The 20,890-nt window shown below is 47.1% G+C and overlaps 1 protein-coding gene across 1 annotated transcript; it reads right to left on the bottom strand.

The window, feature by feature from the left end:
- Positions 1-10,321: 10,321 nt before the first annotated feature.
- On the bottom strand, positions 10,322-19,560 carry CXCL14 (C-X-C motif chemokine ligand 14). The gene is made up of 4 exons (XM_049829836.1): positions 19,296-19,560; positions 18,316-18,421; positions 13,664-13,774; positions 10,322-11,429 (listed from the first exon to the last, which is right to left on the bottom strand). The coding sequence occupies exons 1-4, from the start codon at positions 19,357-19,359 to the stop codon at positions 11,414-11,416; spliced, it is 297 nt and encodes a 98-aa protein (XP_049685793.1). The 5' UTR covers positions 19,360-19,560; the 3' UTR covers positions 10,322-11,413.
- Between the last annotated feature and the right edge of the window lie 1,330 nt (positions 19,561-20,890).

Genomic DNA, 20,890 nt, shown 5'->3' with positions numbered 1-20,890 from the left:
GAGTACACACACATAAAAGAAAAATTAGGTGCTTCACATGTTTTTAAGCAGAGAGTCATTTTGAAATGCATCCACCTGTAGGCTTTTGTTGCAGGTAGGAAAGGGGTTGCCTGTAATTCTTGTTTTGGCCCTCTGTAAAGGGATGTCAGTATGAAACCATCCAGATGCTTTTCACATCAAAGGAGGCTTGATGTTTTATTTATATAAATAGAGGCCATCTATAATAAAAGATTGTATCAGTGAGGAAGAAGCTGACTTCTCCTCAACTAATAATAATAAAAAAAAAAAAAGCAGGTGAATTCACCCCAAAAGAGATGTGAGAGCTGGGCAGGGACCTGCTGGTGCTTGCAGGAGCCCCAGCGCCCGGGAAGAGCTGGGCAGGTGGAAAAAGCGAGGAGAGAGCTGCAGCCACGGGCCTTGGGCCATGGCCCTGCACCCATCCCAGGGATGGGACCTTTGGGGTGCTGTTCCCACTGCCCTGGCCATGAGAGGGCCGAGGGTGACACCCCAAGGCACAGCGCTGCAAACTCGGCCGTGCGGAGCTGGAGGGTTCGCAGCTCCCTGGGCTCCAGAAAAGCTCCTGCGAATATTTAGCAAAGCAAAACCTGCTGTACCGACGGAAAAATCCTGCTTTCCTTTGGGCTTATGCTGTCATTTTATTGCTTTTACTGTATTAGTAAAAAAAAATAAAATTAATTTTCTCAGTAAAACTTTTACGTGACCTTGAGTACAATTGTAAAGATTTCTGAGTGAGAAAAAGTGATACAAAGAGCTTTTCCTGGCTGAGGTTTGGTGGTTTGGGGCTGTTTTAGATGCGGTGAGAGCTGAGTTTCGGAGAGCTGGTGTCAGGCCCTGGGGAGGTAGGCAGGGCTGGCTGGGCAGCGGAGAGCTGGGTCGAAAATGGATTTTGCAGTTCAGAGGTCAAACAGTGAAACTGGGCTCTGGGCAGGGCAGAAGGAGGAGGAGATTTAGTTTGGCTTAGAATACAAATTTTAGAAAATGTCAGAATGAAACACCTGGTGGCTGCTGAATTAAGATGCTTCAGTGAAAACACACTGAGATGGCACCCTGACTCTTGAAAGTAACTTTTTTTTTTCCTGCACCAACTCGGCCTTTTGATGGATGTTCTACTGTTTTTCAAACAGATTTCATTAAACTTAGCTGAAAGCAAATGGTAAATACCTTGTAGATCTGCTCTGCTTTCTGGAATTTAAAGGAGTACTTTGCACTGACTTAAATGGCCCCTGGCTATCCATTTAACTGGGCTGCTTTGCAGTTCATTACCTTAGTATTATATGTGCAATATATCTTTTAAAGTTCCCGTTCTTCAGGGACAAACCCACAGGTATAAACATCTTAAATTCTAGCCTGAATCATCTCACTGTTAGTGTAAGCAGCTGCAGTGAAGGTGAGGGACCCACTGTTGCTCTCCATCACCCTGACAGCCAAGTATCATCTCTTTCAGTATCTCTTTATGATAATGTCTCCAGGTACAAAAAGAAAAATAAAAGCATAGCGTTAAACTACGGGTATAACAGCCCTTGAAAACTCCCAGGCAGCATATGGGTCCAAAGCGCTGAATTTGCTGGGACCAGTACCTAATGATGCAACTGCTGGGACCAGTACCTAACGATGCAGCCGAACTGGGCAGAGAGCGATGGAAAAATTCTGCAGAAGACACTGCAGGTGCTGTGCTTTATGCCCGGAGCTGGGCTGTGGGGGATCGGAGTGCGCAGGTAAGCTTGACCCCCAGTTAGGTGGCAAGAACAGTTTTCAAGGTGTGTATTAGCCCTTGTAATTACTGAACGTTTTTCTGCTAAGGAAGCTTTAAGTTGTAGGTCTGCTAATACATATTTGAGAATAGCTTGAAGGTGTAAAATGCTAAATAAATACAAATTCTCATTTTAGTAGTCAGGGAATTAGAAAGACAGTGGAGCAGTGTGATTAAGGGAAAGTTAATGTTGTCCTAGGTGAGGTGTTTTTTTTTTTTCCTTTTTTTCCTTTTTTTTTTCCCTTTTTTTTTCCTGCACTCCCACAGTAATGAGCTCCTCTGAAACGAGTATTTGGCTAATGAGGGGAGACAGGTTTGGCTGATCTGTTTCTGCTGAGCCTCTGCTGCAGGGGTGCTGCTTTCTTTCCCAATTTAAGCATGTATTAAAGGGCAATAAATTCTGTGTTCACAGATAAATAGTAAAATAACTGCAATTGCTAATTATGAAGTGAATGTACTTCTTCAGACTATAGATGTCCTTTGGATAAAACCCAAAATATTGTGGGTTTTTTTCACCTCAGGTTTAATGCGCTGCAGGGTTTGAGCCTGTTTCCACTTATTCTGGTGGGAATTAGAGACAATTTCTCTGGATTCGGTGCAGCTACACTTCTCCGAAGCAGTTGTCGGAGTTAGGCAGGGCTCTGAGCCTCTTACCCCACTGCACAAACAGGAGGGGATCCGATGGGGCTGCAAAATCACAGAGAAACAGCTTTCACAAGATTGCTTTTTTATTATTTGCCTTGTGGGCCTTATGTATATACAGATGGCTCCTATTCCAAAGAAACTTTTTTTTCTTTTCTTTATTTCCCCCTGAAACAAATAGGGTATGACTTTGTTTTTTATAGTTTTCAGTACTTGGTGCTATTTATCTTCATTAACCTGTTAATGACCCCAGACCTCCACCCCACACATTACACACCAGGTGCTGGGAATTTAGCTCTTGATCTATGAGCTCCACCCACAGCCTTCGCCGGAAAAAGAGAAAAACCCCACTTTCCTGACTTGTAAGTGATGGAAGTAGCCACAAGATGTCAACCTTTACCAAGCTGCAGTTTGGAGCCAGCTCTGCTCACCCAGCAGCAGCCGGGATGGACAACCCTGCGCGGAGGCTCTGCTGGAAAGCTCAGGTACCTGCTTCAAGTAAGTGGGCAAAAGTCCCCTGAGGCTCTTCAGAACATGGAAAATTGATTTTTTTTTTTTTTCTACCAGGCTTTGCTTTATGATCATGCTTTATTTCTGTTGGTTTTCCTTTATTATCTTCTGCTATAAGCTTTAGCCAAATTGGGCACTGTTGTGTGTGGAAAAGGGAAAGAGTCTTGCTACAAAGAGCATGTTATCCAAAAAAGATAAGGTCAAAAACGGGTGAAGGAAAGGACTATTACCAATTAAATGTTATATTTGCATGCACATAAATATGTATATGTAAGTAGTGAGTCACTGCGGTGAGTTACTGCAGATCTTGAGATCCTTGTCCAGTCGCTGGAGCTGTGTACCCAGCACTCCATTCCTGTGGGTTACAGCGTGCTGTAATTACCCTTAAAACAAAGCACCTGGCATTCAAGCAACTATTTGGATTATCATGACACAGATGGCATACAGCTGAAACTCTAGGAAAACAGGAAGGAGGTTGGTTTTCCCATAGAAAACCACATCTTTCAATTTGTGTTTCAGCTCCAGGTTTCAGAGCTTGCTGCTTTCCAGCTTCTGGCATCAACTCTTAGGATAAAAGCAATCAAGCCCCAAAGTACTGGCTCTTGGCACACGTGGCCGTGCCCGTGTGCTGATGTGGGGCCAGTAGGACCAGCAAGGGGCTTTGGGCTGGGACCTCTGATATGTGTGCTCTTGGTCTAAGCCAAGCACCTGAGATCAGATAAGGGTGCTCTGATCAGTAATGCTGCTGACTTTGTGTTTTCCCTTCTGTGTACTGTGCTGGTTTTGTCCTCTTCCATCCCATTCTTTTTTTTTTTTTCTTTCCTGATTTTTAGAAGAACATTTCCCAGGTGTGATACAGCCAAGAAGACTTCTTTTTCTCTTAAAGTTATATTTGACATTTTCCCTCTCTAGATCAGCGTTTCCAGGCATTGTACCCAGTATTTTGCTCTGTACGCCTGAAGTGTTGAGATTTTACCTGCTGGGCAACACCAAACCTCTGCTTCCTCGCAGGTGCTCCCTTTGGGGATGCAGCGGATGGTGGTCCTGCTCTCAGCCTAAGGTGGACTGCGCTTATCAAGTGCAATTGCTTGCTCCAAAAAGATCTTTCCAAGCGCCCTCAGATTCACAAGTGGTCCCAAGAATTCCCTGCTCTTTTATCCCATAGGAGTCCTGTAGTAGCTTGTGGGCTGGTGGCATTGCTCAGAGCCAGGCGTGATCACTTGACACTGATTACTGTAACGAAGAACTGGATTTCCCTGGCAGGACTGTTTTAGCTGTTGCATAAAAACGGAGAGGGAACACCCTGCCAGCCACTTACGTTTTAAATTTGAGAGGTAGCACTTGGCAAACTGGTTCTTGCTGGGGAGGAGTGGAGCTTGACTGGGAATTACTGGTTCAAGGAGGGAGCTGAGGAGCTCCAGGCTGATTTGTTTTTCCTAATGTGGTTGCAGAAGTGATAAGTCTTCTAGACTTAGAGAGGAAGCTGAAGTAAACCCCAAGGAGAAATGTAAATGGTGCAATTATGAAGGTAATAGAAATGGAGAAGTATTTTTATGCAACACAATGGAATGGGCAGTAATGAGGCAAAAATGCCGAGGGATAAAGACAAAAGACATTTCTTCCGGGATTAGAACTGAGCTCAAAATTGCCAAAGCCTACTGGAAGAGGAAAAAAAATAAGCCTGTTGTAGCATTTCTTTTCCTTTAATAAGCTTCTTTTTCTGGGAGTCCTGAGTGTTCAGATGTAGCACACTTAGTGCCTAGTAACCCAACAAAGCTTTGATTGGTGGCTCTGCAGAAAGATTTTCTTTTCCTTGCAGGTTTCTAACCATGAAAAGACACAGAGATCAGTTGCTTCAGAATCCTTAATTAAACACAACAAAGAAGGGCAATTAGAGCTGTGTTTTGCTTCTGTCATCCAGCAAATCTTGCAAACCTCAAACCCCTTTTCTTGCCCCAAGATTTATGATGGGAATAAATCATAATTATTCCTGTAATTATCAGCCTTAAGTGAACATCAGCAGGATTAATATTTTTTTTTCTTGGAGGAGTTTCTGAAACCCATCCAAGAGGAATTCACTAACCTCTTTTGTTGTACAGGAAGAAAAACAAAAACACAGGCGTGGTGATTTTCCCAGGCCTTGGCTGCCTGCCTCCCTGTCACTTCATGTCATGTCATTCCTCCCTCCCAGGTCCCGTGTGCCTGCTCGCAGCAGAGTAGCTCCTGTTGCGCTGGATGCTCTCCATGTGTGTTGTCAGAGCGATCTCTGCCCAAAGAGCTGGTAATAGACACGAGCAAAAGATAAGAGAAAAATCTGAGAGGGTTTGAGTGCTTCAGAGGTCGACAAAAGGACCAGAAACACAACTTGGTGTTCAGAAAATAAATGCTCGTGCACGTTGCAGCTCTACAACGCATTTCTTCCAGGGGTCTTGGCTTTGTTTTGATGGTTGGATGAAGTTGTGCTCGTACCCAGCGAGAGCGAACAAGTTCTCCTCTTCAGGCATTGAAGGTGATAACGTGCATCCGTGGGTTTTGCTGCTGGGAAGTCAGATGCTCCTGTCTGAGGACAGGACCCAAATGCAACACCTGGGGAATGGCAACTGCATGGGGTCCTGTAGGTCCGGGGCTTGCTGGAGAGCTGGTGCCGGGAGGGAGAACCGCATGGCTCGGTGTATTGGGCAGAAATTCCTGGTGTTCTTACAGGATTTTGGGCAGGTGGTTTGGGAATGAGTCTTCCCAGGCTTGTGCTGCAATCCAGTTTCCCGTGCTGGTGTGATGTATGTGGCAGCCAGGTGTCCTCTTTGCCCTTAGTGTGCGTGTTCCGTGTTAATGGGATAATATGACTCTCTAAACCTCTGAGCAGGTTTCCCAAAGTACAGCTGCATTTTCTTTCTTTTGGAGAGGAGGGGGTTTCTCATACCTGGGTAAGGAAATGCAACAGTTGAAGCTTTTCTTGCAGGGCTGGGGAAGAGCATTCCCAATTTCAGCACTGCAATGAGCAGGGGCCAAGCTGATTTATAATGCAGATGGCCGGAGGGCCGTAGAGGTGTCCCCAGGCTGTCTGAGAAGGTTTTTGGTTGCCACTAGATGTCCTTTCAGCCCTGCTTTCTCCTACTGCTCCATTAGAGCAACCATCTGGGCTGGGATCTGCTGGCCATGGCCCAAGAGCCACCGGACACCGAAGTCCTGTGGTGTTGATGAGAGCAAGGAATGGGGCTGGAGTCTCCCAAACATCCCTTTGATCTCGCACAGCTTTGTCTCGTGTAGCGCTGGCTAATAGAAATGAGGATGCTTTGGATGCTCAAAACCCATCTTCTGGATCTGTGCTGGGTCTTAAATACTTTAATACCTCTAGTATGAATCGGGGACTGTTGCTGCATCACTGCCTGGGCAGGGCCACTGATTAGTAGAGGTGATGGTCCAAGGAGGCAACCTCGGAAGGTAAAAAAGACGATTCTATCTTAGTTTTGCATGAGATATAACGACCAAATGGTGGTCTGATTTTGTGCAGGTTTTTAGTTTTCTCTCTATGAATTTGCAGAGGCAGTCTGTAGAGATGGAGGGGTCAGTCTTTCCAGAGGTACATGGTGTCAGAAAGCATGACTAACAGTGGGATTTTCCAAGTTGCCTGGATGCCCAGAATTCAGCAAACAATTAACATTTCTGTAAGGTGTACATCGATACCTACGAGCACCAAAAATCACTATAAGCATCTGGAGCTCTGTGCTCACAAACGCAGCTGCAGCCGCTGTTCCTCAGGCAATGGCAATCCCAGTTGCTATTCTGGGGTGGGTTACGTCAGGTAAAGGAATTAGAGGCAAACTGCTTTGGGGTACTTTGCCAGAAACACGTGCTGGTTCCAAGGATATCTGGGGGCTCACGGTGTACAGCCTTTTAAGACAAACCGAGCACCTTCCAGGAAGCCCTCGGCTCTTTGTGGTTCAGGATCAGAGGGAAATCGATGAATAACAGACCCAGAGGGTTTCTGATAGAGCAAACACAGAGTCAGCGAGAGCTGCAAACAGCGATCCTCAAAAATACCTATATTCCCATTTGTGACCACGTGCTCCCCAACCCATTGAAGGGAACGAAAACTGAGCAACAAATCCCAGCACGAGTGCAATGCATGGAAGATCTACACAGTGCCAAAACTGCGAGCTGCCTTGGCATGAAGTCGGTGTGGCCAGGGCTTTCAAGATGGGCTACCCGTCCTTCTGGACCTGAAGCCCACGCTCAACCAACAGCCAAAACCAGCCTGCCTTTTTCCAAAGGTGCTGAGCAACTAGGAATAAGTGAGGTCTTCAGATGCTGTGCACATCTGGATTTAGACGCCTCATTCTTGGAAGCTGGCTTTGGAGGAAAAATATCCAAAATGTGACTGGTGTTTCATTTGACCTAATGGGAAGTGTATTTTGGAGAGTGTGAGCTCTGCCTGGGCTTATATAAAGCCCGTTAAGTGATGTCAGGTTGCACGGGAGGCCCTTTCCCCGTGGGCAGGCGCAGCTCCCTGGCTGTGGGTCTCGGTGGGATGGCGAGTCCGGTGGGCAGTAGATTTTTATTCACATTTTTTTCCCCATTCCCTCCAAATGTGGGTACAGAAGGGACCCAGTTCTGACGTTTAATTAGCTCAGGGAGCATTTGTGTTGCTGTAACGCTGCCTTCAACTTCCCACCCAGGGTCCGGGGGTGACTTGCTCCCACAGCCCTGATGGAACCTCGTTAGTGCGGAGCCAGCTCTCCCACCGCGTGGACGTGGTCAGGAAAGGTCCCCGTGCACGGAGCAATCTGTCACGGCCTCGTGCCTTGATTTAGGGAGCTGGGGCACAGCAGGCAGCTGGACCCACGGAGAGCACCGTGCTGTCTCGCACAGACCACCAAGCAGCTATCGCTTCTTAATAAACTTTTTGGCCATTGCTGACCTAGCCTATATATGAACAAGTGAAAGGCAAGTGGTGAAAGGATCTGTATAACATTACTAATCCCACGTAACGCTCTCACTGAAAAGGCAAGGCAGGTTTCCCTGCTGTTGTGTCCTTTCACTGCAGCTGCCTGGTTCACCCTCCTGCTTTTATTAAAAATAAAATCTGATAGCGATCTTTGTGAGCGGGTGCAGCCTGTGGATGCCCAATGCCCAAGGGAGGGATGGGGGGGGCCAGGGAGGTCTCGTGCGCAGGGTTTGGTGCTCTGTCTTTGTGCGCTCCTGGCTGCGGTGAGCCGGGGAGCAGTTTTGCAGGCTGGATGGGGGAAAGCAGTTGCCAACTGCCCTCCTTGGAGGCTCCGGTAAGGGTTTATATCCTTGCGATGTAGCATCGGTTCCGGAATAAAGGAGCTGCAGGGTCTGCTTGTGCTGTTCCTGCACCCCAGGATGAAGCAGGGCTCCGGCTTTTCCTGCAAATGTTCAGGTTCTTATGAAGGTAAATTGGTAACTGGTGAGCAGTTGGGGCTGGCTGGTGTGTGCTCGGACCGTGCTTCAGCAGCTTAATCTTTCAATCTCCAAGCACAAATGTGTGGTCTGTATATTAGGGAGGTGGGACTGAATGGTCTCCTGTGGCTTCACAACCTGCAGTCTGCTGGGGAAAACAAAAGCAAACCTTAAGGCTGCTGCCAAATCTAGGTGGAGGAGGTACCCTCGTGTATATATATATATTTAAATGTTTTGGCAAAGCTGTGTTAGTCTGAAGGAAAGTGGTTGATGTTTTGTGTGTGGCAGTTTCCTTCTGACACAGTATTTCCCTTTACACCTGCAGTATCGGGGATGGCAAGGGATGCTCCTCCTGGTTTTGGGAGCTTAACAAACCTGCCTGGAGATGCAGTTTAACAGGCTTGGGAAAACCAGCTCAGAGTCACAGTTTTTTCTCTTCATGGTTTCAATTCCTGTTTCCAAGAATTGTTTTGTTTGAAGCACAGATTTCAGGTTAAAGGGAATACATGTACTGAACCAAACAGTTCTTTTTCTTTAGTCTCCCATTCCAGCAAGTGGAAAAAAAAAAAATAAATAAAATGGGTTTCTTCTGTGCCCAGTTTTTGCTGGTGGTTTTGGTCTGGCAGATGACCCCAGAACTAAGAGTCATTTGTACAGGCTATACCCTGCGAGGTGTGAGTCACCAAGTGCTGCATTTGGGCAACTGGAGCTGTGCATAGTGTTCCCAACGGAGCATTTACCACCTCTTGTGCAACCATATCGATACTTTTCCAGGAAATGTATTGTCCAGTAGTCACTAAATAAGCATAAACTTTTTCTTGAAGTCTGTCGGTGTGTTGAAATCGAGTCTCCTCAAGGCAAAACTACTGGTTTTGTTAAAATGTGCCTCAAGAAAGGAGAGGGGCAGCTTGGCTAGCCTACAGGTCTGGGTTTGCCCAGAGATCGGGTTCAGAAGCTCAGCCTGAGGCAGAGCTTTGTGGTCTATATCCCCAGAGGTTTAATTTCTTAAACACTCTGGGATCTTTTTCAAGCTTTTTAATAATAGGCATCTGAAGCTCGTAGCTCCATCCTTGTGCAGAATAGGAAAATACTTTGAAATCAAACAGCTCTTTTTCCTTCAGCTTTGCCAAGGTATTATCACAGTAAATAAGTATATATAGTGTGTGTGTGCCTATATATAAATGTATTTATTTTTTTCTGTCTGAACTGGAGGCAACCCTTGAGCTGAGGTCAGGTGTTGCCTTGATTATACAGTATAAAATCACTGTCGCGGGAGTCGCGCCGATGTCGGCAGCAGCCCCGTGCTGGGAGCAGCAGGGAAGGAGAGCGGTGCTGTTCAGGGAAAGCAGGAGGTTTTAATGCATTTAAACTCTTGCTGGCTTTACCCTTCCTATCTGTTGCTTTCCTTGTTTAGCTAGGCAGGGGTGCAGGAGCCTTGTTGGGTGCAAAACCCCTCCCTTTGGACGGGGGCAGAAACTGCACAGAGAGAGGAGGGGGTCGCTCACAGGTTTTTGTTGCCTGACTTTCATTGTACAACCTTCCCTAATCTGAGATGTTCTCTAAATCGCTGCATCTTACTTGTTTTACATTTATTTACATTATTACATTTACATCTTTATATTTATTTAATATAATACTAGACTAATGGCTACAGGCACGTGGCATAGCCCTTCTTTATGTAACAGGATTCCTTAGTGTTTGGGTAAAGTCCAAATCCTAAAATGAGAAAGGGAAGTGAATTGGACTGGAATAATGTTTTCTGACTCCAGTGTCATCAAGATGCCATATCTATAAATCAGCTTTCTGATTCAGTGTTTTTCTTCAAACCAATTCATCCACCAAAAAAAGTTATTAGAAGCGTCCAGAGTTCCCTGATGGCTTAAGGAAATTTAAGAGCAATTATCAGCTTTTTTAAATATATTTTTTATTACTTTTTTCATTTGTCTTAGAAAGAAATATGAAATCTGCATGCAACCTTCTAAATATTTCAAACATTTAAATAGCATATGATAATTTAGCAGTACAGTACATTATACAGAAAGATAATATAGGGATACTTCCTATAGTATATTTACAAATGAAAAGGTAGTTTTGTTATTTTAAAAAGAGGAATGCACTGCTTAACATTGAAGTATTACATTCAAAATAATGAATATGTTGTATTGTGACTAAAACATATATACGTATTTATATGTTTGCCCTATCATATTTTTCATAAAAAGGTGCCTTTTAAAGGCTTTTTTTGTTGCTACAAATCTAGGAAATCATACACAATAGTCTTGAAGCTTAAAATGTCTCAGTACTGAAGCCATAAACTTTATGTAAGAACTTCAGGTGGGAAAAAAACCAACCCAAAACAAACCAAACCAAAAAACAAACCCAAACGTTTTCTTAGTAATAAAAATGACCTAGGAATGCTTTCTAATGCATGAGACATTAAACGGGAGATACGGTACGCTTCACCTTGCAGCAAGACCTCAAGTCCATCAAAGAGGTACACAGGTGATGTTCACACTCCTCTGACGATGTGCTGAGGGACCTCACTTCTGCAGTTCCAGCCACGACGCTTCGGTGGCATCTTCCCCAGCCAAGTCCTCTTTGGTCCCCGCTTTGCCTGACTAAGGTGGAGGCTGCAAACATGACAAACAACCACAGCACCGAAGCTTTCCCACTGCGAAAGGGATGAGGGACACGGCTATATAACACCTTTACAAACATGACTGTTTGTCTAATGAGCTTATAAAGCTCGATTGCAATCATAGTGAAGTATGAATGAACGACGATAAAAAAACCCCAACCCCCAACCCAACCTCCTTAAAATGAAAAGCATGAGTTTTCCCAATCTCGGTACAGAGCAGACGGGTATGAAATCTGAAGTGCAACAGATGCTTGTGAAATCTGGAAGCCTTTTGCACGTGGCTATAAAATGTAAAAACTGACCCTTGGTAAAAAGTGCTTTATAATAATATAGAATTTGTGTCTTATGTCTGTGAGAGAGAAACAATCTTCTGCAGAGCCTGGTCCTACGCCAGCCAAGGGAGTCTGCTCCATTCCTCACACCGCTTCCTCCTATTCTTCATAAACCCTAAACAGAAGGAAAGCCAAGAGCAAGGTGTTTAAACTATGAACGGAGAACAACTCCCTTCCAAATAATAAAATAATAAAAACCCCATGAACAACACCCCCCCCCACCCCAAGCCACATTTTTAGCCTTTGCTTAAGTAAATTGGAAAGTAAGTTATTGACTTCAGGGATCACTGGATTGCTGTCCATAAAACACCTGGGAGGAGGGTTGGACTTTGACACTGCCGCATCTTGCAGGCATGTGGGGAGTAACGCACTCTGCCACGATTATCAGGATACATTAAGATGAAGAAATCCACATATGCTAATACACTTTAACTGCTGAAAAATCCCCACCTCGTATACAAATATTGAAGTATATAATGAGCTGTATGTAGGTAATAAATTCACAGTATCTGTTATGTTTGGAATAATATTAGACTATAGGTGTTTTTTTAATCTAGTTTATGTCCTGAGAAGGCCACTTGACAGGCTTATCTGCTGAAAAATCCTAGTTGTGCAGGCTCTTTGGGTGAAGGTGGTCTTCAATGGCATGGGGAAAACTAGGGGAAATACTGTTTTGTGGAAGAGATTGTTTGTACTGCATAGTCCTGGCTTTTCCTGGCGAGAAGTGCAGTGGACTTGGTAGAGCTGGCATTGAAGGCACTTAAATTTTTATTTATTATGAGGACTTGGTTTAAATCGGGCTTTTTACATCTGAAATAGTCACTTGATGCTGCTTCAGCTGCAGTTCAGCTTGGCTGCCCTGCTTGCCCAATTAGCAGCGTCGGGGACCCACTGGGTGCGATGCAGGGGTGGCACGCCGCAGTGGGGCAATGCCAGCGCCGGGCAAGGCGAAGCAAGATAAAACACCAAAGGATTCATTGCATCCCTTCTGCACGCCCCAGGCCGACAGCCGAAGCTGTGGGGATGCTGGTGTTGCCACCCTTCCTCCTCTCCCCGGCAGCAGGGACAGTCTCCCTCCCTTGGTTGGACTGTGGGAAAACCTTGAGCCGACCCTTATTTTGGGCTGCGGAGGAGACCACGAGCAGCACTGTTGTCTGCAGCACGTGGACCCCGGTCCTCACAGCCTTGCGTGGGGCATCCCTCCTCACGGTCTGCTTGGGGGAACCCTGCGTGTTTCCTGAATGCGTGAGCCTGGGGTTAAGCATCCTTCATCATCTTAATGACAGCCTTATTAAAAAAGTAAAAAAAAAAATTGGGGAAAAGTGTAAATACGTGGTTATGCAATAGCCAGGGCTTCCCCACGTGCTCTGTTTACAGAAGAGCCGCCGGGAGCTGGCAGGGAGTCAGGGGAGCCGACCGGGGGGCTCGGCACCCACTGTCGCTCGCGGTGCCGTGGCGTCGCCTGTGCCATTGGGCGCCGTGTGGCTGCACCGGAGCTCGCCGGCACCCTTGGACCTGCTGAGAGTTTGGGCTTGCTGCTCTTTGGCCTCATTTGAGCTCAATTTTGGGGAGCAAATTCCCCATCAGTTGAGGAGGATCAGGGTTTGGTGGGACTGTGCTGCCTGCAGAGGCTCTTTCTTGGCCATGGCTGTCAAAGTGGTAGGAGTTGGGCAGCTCCCCTTAATTCCAGACGGGACATCACCACTAACCATCGGGAATTCATGTTTCTCTCTTGCTCTCTTCTATCTATGATGGATGGCTTGCAAAAAAAACCAAAACCCAAAACCAAACCCAAACAAAAAAACCCCACCCATAAACCCCAAACCTCTTTGCAAGGGAGAAGGTGGCAGGGCATCTTGCCAGCAAGTTACTGTTTTTCTGGGAATGGTACACTAGTTAAAACTGGCAAATATCTGCGTCATCAGATATTGATGATTTTAAGGTGGTGTGACAGGGCATTCTTTTCCCAGCTCTGCTGACTGCTTTTCTTGTGACCGTGTGGAAGTAATTTAGCTTTTCATCTTGGCTTTTTACCCATAGAAGGGAGGTGAGTGTATGTAAATAACTGAGAAGAGCAGCTGATGAATAGTTTAACAGAAAATAATTACTATTTATAGTCAGAACAGTGTAATCCTAAAATAGAAGTGAGGACTGCATGTGGCAGGAAAGAAATAACATCAAGAACATCCATTTATAACCATAATTTTGGTAATGAAATACATCCTCTGTGCTAGATAGAGCATTTGCAGCGTGTGTATTTTCCTGGCCTCGCTATGTCTGAACGCTGCTTGTTGCCTGACTTGCCACCAAGATTTCTCCCCCTTGTCCATCGAGCAAATCCATACTTACCTGCCTTTCTCTTTCCATACTCTGTACCACTTCAGCAGTCTCACTGTGTTTTGGCGTTTGGGGTTTAAGCAGTGCTGCTGCTCCCCTCTCACCCGTGTCCACAGAGTCACGCTGCAAGGCAAGCGAGCACAGGTTATGGGAGTCGTGGGAAATACCCGTCCTCTGCTCCCACTCCAGGTAAATGTCAAAATAGGTCGGGGGCTCTCGCCCAGGCAGGCAGTGGAAGGGTTTTCATGCTTTGTGTTTTATGGCAGATATTTTAGTTTATTGTAATAATATCGGAGCAGATCTTCAGCTGTTATCAATCAGTGCGGTGCAATATTGTCCACCATTATACTAGGTTGTACCAGATGAAGACTTACCTGCTGTTTTTAATCAGTGGGTTTGGTTTGCCTGTCTGTTAGATATTGTCTTTTTAGCTCTAATATCTGATTTAATTAGGGCCTATTCAGGCAACCACAAGGTCTTTGCATGAGGAGATGCCTCCCTTACACTCAACAGTACTGCATCCAGGAGAAAAGATCAGGCCTGCTTCATTGATTTTTTTTTTTTTTTTTTTTTCCCCTTTTTTTTTTCTTTCGGTCCACAAGATTTTAAATACTTGCACATGGCAGAGTACCTGTGTGCCTGACAGACTAGCTCTGAGCCCCAGCATCCAGTCCTGGGGGCTTCAGCCTCCTCTGATCACAGGCTGATCCCGCTCTCCTTGCCAGCAACGGTGCCTTGGTGTCCCCTTATTGTCAGGTTAAAGTGTGCCGGGAGGCAAAACAGCAAAAGTCTTCCCGTTGTTTTAGGTTTCCTCCCGGAGGGCTTGGTGAAACCATCACCGGTTGGTCTGCCACAGCTGAGGTGACAAGAGAGACCTGGAGCTGCTTCCCAAGAGGATGGCTTTCCAGAAACATCAAGACTGCCATCTCTTCTCAGAGCTCAAAATCAAGCAGTTTTTGGTTTTTTTTGTTATTAATTGTGCGATTTAAAAAAACAAAACAAAACAAAAAAAACCAACCAAAAAACCCGAAAAAACAACCAACCCCACAATTTATATTGGAATTGTTCATTTTCTGGAAATACCATCCATAACAGGGAAACACAGTTTTTGGTTTAACTAAAATATTATAATGGCATTATTTAAACAGTGCTGGAAACGCGAGTAAAACGATGGCAGAAAATCAGAAATATCTGTGTGTTCAAATAGTTCTTTCCATTCAATTAACCTTCTTCCCTGCTCCCCTTTCTGCTCTATCTTCATCAGGTGTAAGCTAAACTTACAAAAAGATAAGGTGTAATTTTCAGGTTGTTTTCTGGGAGGATGTGGCCCTTTCCTGAATGTGTGGGAAAGCGGTGGAAGATCTCAGAGAGCCTCTCTGGCTGCAGGCATCAGAAAGGGAAGGCTCACTGCTAAAATCTATGGACTATCTCTGTCTAAGGGTGTTCTCAGCCAGCCCGTCCGGTGATCAGTACGTATGTGAGAAGGGGAGTTTTTCTGTAGATTTGAACTGGGAGTGAAACCAAACCTTTGCCACAGGCCCAAGGCATGCAAGTTTTAAGGGACTTGAGGTAGGTGAATGTTCCTCCATCCACCTTCTTGGCTGCGCTGGCTGATGTCAGACGTTGGCTTGGATTTTTCTTCTGACAGACCATAGAAGGTATTTCCAGAAAGTGATAGATGAGCTGAATCACAGCAGGAGAAGAGCAGGAGCACCTCTGAAAAGCAGCGAGCCCTACATCTGCACCAGAAGCAAAGACAATTCTGGATTTACTAGAGCCTGCAGTCCGAGGAGGAGGAGATGCGTGGTTTGCTTCTCAGGTGAACTGGCTTTCTGCTCAGGCTGAGATGTGTTGCTTTGACATCGCACGTAGGTTTTCTGTGTTGATGCTGGAGACTGGACAGCAGAGGAGAAGTTCCCAAGGCAGCCCCAGGGTCCTCCGTGGTTCCCGCGCAGTCCCTGATGCTGTGGGTGCAGGGTTGGGGTGGGGGGGAGCGTTTTTGGGCACCCTGAGCTGACCTGGTCCTGCTCTTGGGGATGTTGGTCTGGCAGATGTAAGGGGCTGTGCCTAAGAAGAGGTGCTGTGGGAGGTGATGCCCTGAGCGAGGAGTTGTCCGGATGGACTGCAAGAAGAGGTTGAGAGGGATGGAGAAGGGACTGAAGCACCAGAACCTACACCTCCAGTGGGATTTGGGACATGAACTTGCTCCAGGGGTGTCTGCTGAGCTGTCCTTTAGGTACCCAGGACTTGGTGGCTGGAGACTTCACCCATGGTGTCTGAGTGCCCCTGTGCCAAAATCCTCCCCAGTAAGTCCGTGCCTCCAGGGCTGTGACGAGCACCCCAGGCCAGTCGGTGACCCCCAGTGCCTTCTGCCCCCAGGCATCTCGTCTGCAGGGATGGTGGGGCTGCACCTCTGCCTTCAAACACCCTGGTCCCAGGGCCACAAGGGTCCTGGCTCTGGTCCTTTCAATCCTAAGTCTTTCATCCTAAGTGCAGGGACTGCCGTCTGCCTTGGCCGTCCTTTGAGAGAGGCTCCCAGCGGTGCCCGTTTCCCATCAGCTGCTCTTGCCCTGACACATCCCTCCTCTTTGGGATGGGGCAATATGTGGAGAGGGGTTGGATCCTTTCAGGCAGAAATAGTTAAACCTCCCTCCTATTTTGTGTTGCTTTTCCTCGTTCCGGGAGACAGATACACACACGATTACTGCTAGGTGTATCGTGAACCTGGGTGGGTTTTGACTAGACTTTAGACTCGGTTTAGCTGTCTCTTACCCTGTACCACAGCTCTGCTGGGGGGGTTATGGCCAAAGAAAAATTCCTTCCTAAACCGCACCCCCATACCTACTTCTTCTCGGCCAAACGTCATTTATGTCATGTTTTTGCTACATGAGAAGATATGAGAGCATTTGAGGATGGCAGGAGGGGAACCAGATTCCACGGCTCGTTTTAATGATCACTGCAGCAACAAAAACTCAGTTGCAGGAATTTAGCTCTTCTGTGCCTTGTCCAGAGACTCCTGGATCAATTGGTTCTTGGAATATTAATTTCAGTTTGCTTTCAATGCTGACTTCAGACTGCATTAGGGTAGCTGGAAAGGTGGCAGCAGTGATGGGACAGCTTTGTCCCCGCAGCCGCTGCAAACCCAGGGCAACCCTCCGGGCTTGAATAGCATTGCTCGGCATCTGCATAGCTATCCAGCTGGGAAAGCAACCGCTCGTGCACGCCGTTCCAGCTTTCCCGACTTCCTGATTAGAAGTCAAATGTTGCATTAATGAGATTTATTTTATACCCCCCCCCCCCGGCCACCAGCTGCTTTTGGGCAAATGCCTGGAGCGGGATGCGAAGAGTTACTGCTCCTCTACACCATTATTTTGCTATTGAAAGGTCAAAGCAAACAAAGTAAAAGCCGCAAGGAACCGATTCAGGCAGTGATGCTCTGCATGCGTTTTTCTGTTCAGGTCACCATCAGCTGATCTGGGCTTCAAAGAGGTGGGTCTGATGTTCCCTGAGCTGAGCATTGCTCACAGTGATGTTGGTGTAAATCTGGAGGAAGCCTAAGGAAGCTTGGCTCTCCATTCCTCCTCCATACACCCTCCGCAGAGTCTGGCAAGCCAATTCTGCATGGGCAGGATCAGGCTCCCATGGTACCTCCTTGTTTGTGCCAGTCAGATGAGCAGGATTTGGCCCCGTGGGCATTACAGAGTGCCAGAGGTGGTACACAGCCTGGCAGGACAGGACTCGGATCCTGCTGTTAAAGCACCTTTCTAAGATTAAGCGAATGGTATATGTTCAGTGTGGGAGCACAGACAGCGGAGTAGATCAGTCCTGGGCGTCCTGGGGGGTGCAGCTGCTCTTGGGACCCTTTTTCCCCCCTCTCCGGTGACAGAGGGGCTCGGTGCAGTCTTCTTGGTTAATCTGTCCCTCTGTTCCTTATCCAGCTCCATGTGCTGGTTGGATGGTGCTTTGTGGGGGGAATCTTAAGATCTCTAAAATAGGATTGGGAAAAAAAGCCCACAAGCCACCCGTATTTAAAATCTAAAAAAACCCCCTCCTTTGGAGCCAGTCATCAGAGATATCAAAAATCCCCATACCTGCCTCAGTTCAGTAAGTCTCTACATCACTTTGAGATTTCAGGGCAGCATTGGTCACGGCTTGCAGTGAGACTAGGAGGAAAGCATTTTCTTACATGCTAGGTAAGCCCACTGAATGCAAGGGGATGGCTCTGATACACTGCAGGAGAAAATCTGATTCTGGTTGGGATAACTCTTCCTTGCAAAAACCACCACGGACCAAACACTGCTCGTGTTCTTATTCTGCATGCCCAGAATAACTTGAGTAAATAGTTCTGGATTTTACATCGGGCAGCTTGGAGTAGGATTTGTCCCTGTCTTCACTTGAACTTCACTTGAATGATTGATTATCCTTTTATCACCACCTGTTCTGTAAATATTTCTTTGAACAAAAAAAAAATGTGTCGAAAAACGATAGCTGGGGTTTTGGTCAGAATTGCATAATTTATTGCATCTGATACAGCAAATGACTATTCCTAGAAATTAGCATGCCAGGGCATGAGGAAAACAAAGAACAAAGAAGGAACTTGCAGTATAAGGTAAAGCAATTCAGCTGACAGGGAAACAGAAAGCAATAAATGAAGGAAAACTTACATAATCATCTCTTCCACGCAAAATGGGTACCTCGGTTTTATTTCCAGCTTCCGTACGTTAGAGAATCTTATTTTTGGACCTTTTCTTGAACATTTGCACTTTACGCCTACAAGAGAAAGCATTTTCTCATGTGCCTGCAAAGCCTCCTGCATACCAAGCGTCCCTTCCCTGCCAGCCTATATGCGCACACAAACTTTGCTTTGGTCTTTCAAGCCTCGGTGGGAAAAGCTGAATTTTGCAATGCTTTGAGCTTAAAAAGAGTAGTATTTTCTTTGCTATATCCCAGGAAAAGGTAGGGACTCTCTGGGAAATATGTTTTGGAGCGCTATATAAGTTCTGAGGATTAGTAAATATGAGATTTTTTTTTTAAAGTGCACCTGCTGTGATTAAATGTAATTGTATTTAACAAAAGGAAAGGGAAGAGTCAGAACTTGCTTTAAACTGAGCAAGCAAATGCACATCTCGGCTACTTTCTCATTCACTCGCTTCTCTCCTGGACTTTGTGGGACTTTCAGTCCTTTCTCCTCGCATGGATGCTGTGGCGCATTCGCAGCCAGACAAAAGCGGAGAGGGGTTTTTAACCATCGTTTCTGTGCACGGCAGAAAACACACACTGCCACGCTGGGTAGAATTTGTGCTACCACATCAAACCCAGCTCCGCTCTATTTTCCCCGTGAAAACCACCCTCAATCTTGAAAGGAGATATTTGAGCTGTATTCCTGAATAAGGGAGAATCCCCCACTGCGAAGCCTTGCACTGAAGACGCAACTTTGTCGCGTGTATTTTACCTTTACTTCCACCTTTAAAAAAACCAAACCTCGCAGCTACCTTACCCCACAGACACAACACATCCCTTTTCCCAGCACGCAGGGGACAGCTAAACCCACCTCGGCGCTAGCAAGAGGCAAACGCAAATCGCTGGAAAAGCAACCTCCCGAAAAAGAGGTTTACGTGGGAATAAGCAGAATAAACCCACTTACCTTCTGCGCTGGCTAAGCACATGGCGATGAACAGCAGGAGCAAAGCTGCTGTCAGGAGCTTCATGGTGAGGCGGCAGGTACCTAAAGAGACGCTGAGGATTTGAATATATTTGTTCGCTTCGGCTTCGTCTCCTTCTTCCCCGGGGCTGGATGTCACCAGGGAGAGGCGAGCAGAGAGCAGCTCCCTGCCCTGTCTCTCTCGCCTGCTCTCTCCGCCGCTTTCCTCCCCTTGTCCTCTTTTAAAACACCTCCCGCTGCCCTTGCTCCCGGCTCATTAATATGCAAAGCAACTCCACGGCTTCCTCAGCCCCGGCGGGGAGGGAAGGGACCGGCCCCGGGGAGGGGAGGACAAGGAGAAGGGGGGGGACATGGGGACACTCCGCCCCGAGCATCCCCCCGGGGTTGGGAGCGCAGGCGGTGGGGCGGCTGGTTCTGCCCGCCGGGGGTATTTCTCATCGGGAGGAGGTTTGCTGGGGGTGTACGGGGGGATATATTTGGGTAAATGGGGCTGCTAGGTGGAAAAGAACCCACCCCCCCCCACCTCCGTTTGTGAGTGCTCCAGGGAAGCCGGCGCTCCGTGGAAATTCCCGTGCATCTTGGAAATAAGATTTGGGGAAGTCTCACCTGGGAAGGGGTGTTGGCTATGGACTTTAATACCGATTTTCTAGCTTTAACAGGTTTCTGAGTCGAAGGGAAAGCTTAGTGAATTAAACGAGGCGGGGCGGGGGGGGGGGGGGGGAATATTCCTCAGAGCATTGTTAGGTAGGTTTAGCATGTGGAATGTTTCAGGAAATAAGATCAATTTTCGGTTGCTTTTATGAGCGCTCCAACAACGTTCTGCTCCGTGAAGAACAGGGTAGCAACACACAGGAACTTCATGGATGTAAATACACGTTCCCTCTCCCTTGCAGGGTCTGTTTCTGATTTTGGCAACAGCTAAAATAGCATCTTTAAAATCCAGATCCCAGATTTTTGCCTGTGTAACCGGGTGAAGATCAGCATCGGGTCTCTAATCTTCCTAGTACTCTATTCAAAACCCATCGCAGATAAACACCTCTGCTGATCCCCGGTTCATCTCAGCCCCTTCTCCCAGCACCGCTGCCCACGCTCCCCACTTGCGCGCTCCAACCGACCCAAACCAGCCACCCTGCCAGTTCAGGCAGCGTTTGGGAAGGACACGCCGTGCGCTCCCGGCTCCGTTTGCATTTTAAGTTTCCCACATGGCTTCATTCCTGCCGGCTCCCATTGGCAGCGGCCATCCCTACCGCGTTCCCGGCCCGGGTGTTGGCAGGCTGTGAGTACAGCCCTACCACACACAGCCTGCACGTTGCGCACAGGCAGAGCAGGCAGCTGCCTTGTTCCTGGCCCTGGGTTTCATGCGAGACGTGCCGACGCTCCGGGAACAGCCTGACTCCGCTGCCCCGCATGGGATGGGGGAGCAGGGGTGGGCGGCCTGGCTGACGTGGCAGGGAGATTTTGGGGTGAAGGATCCGTCCCCGGGCAGGCTTGTGCGGCTGCTGCCGGTGTAAGGAGGTAGGGGGGATGGTATGATAGTTTTTGTTACGCTTTGGGCATTTGTGCTGCGCGGCTCTGAA

The sequence above is a fragment of the Accipiter gentilis genome, chromosome 26, assembly GCF_929443795.1.
Source record: "Accipiter gentilis chromosome 26, bAccGen1.1, whole genome shotgun sequence".
Classification (NCBI taxonomy): domain Eukaryota; kingdom Metazoa; phylum Chordata; class Aves; order Accipitriformes; family Accipitridae; genus Astur; species Astur gentilis.
Note: the sequence above shows the minus strand (reverse complement) of the source record. Positions and strands in the feature narration are given on the sequence as shown.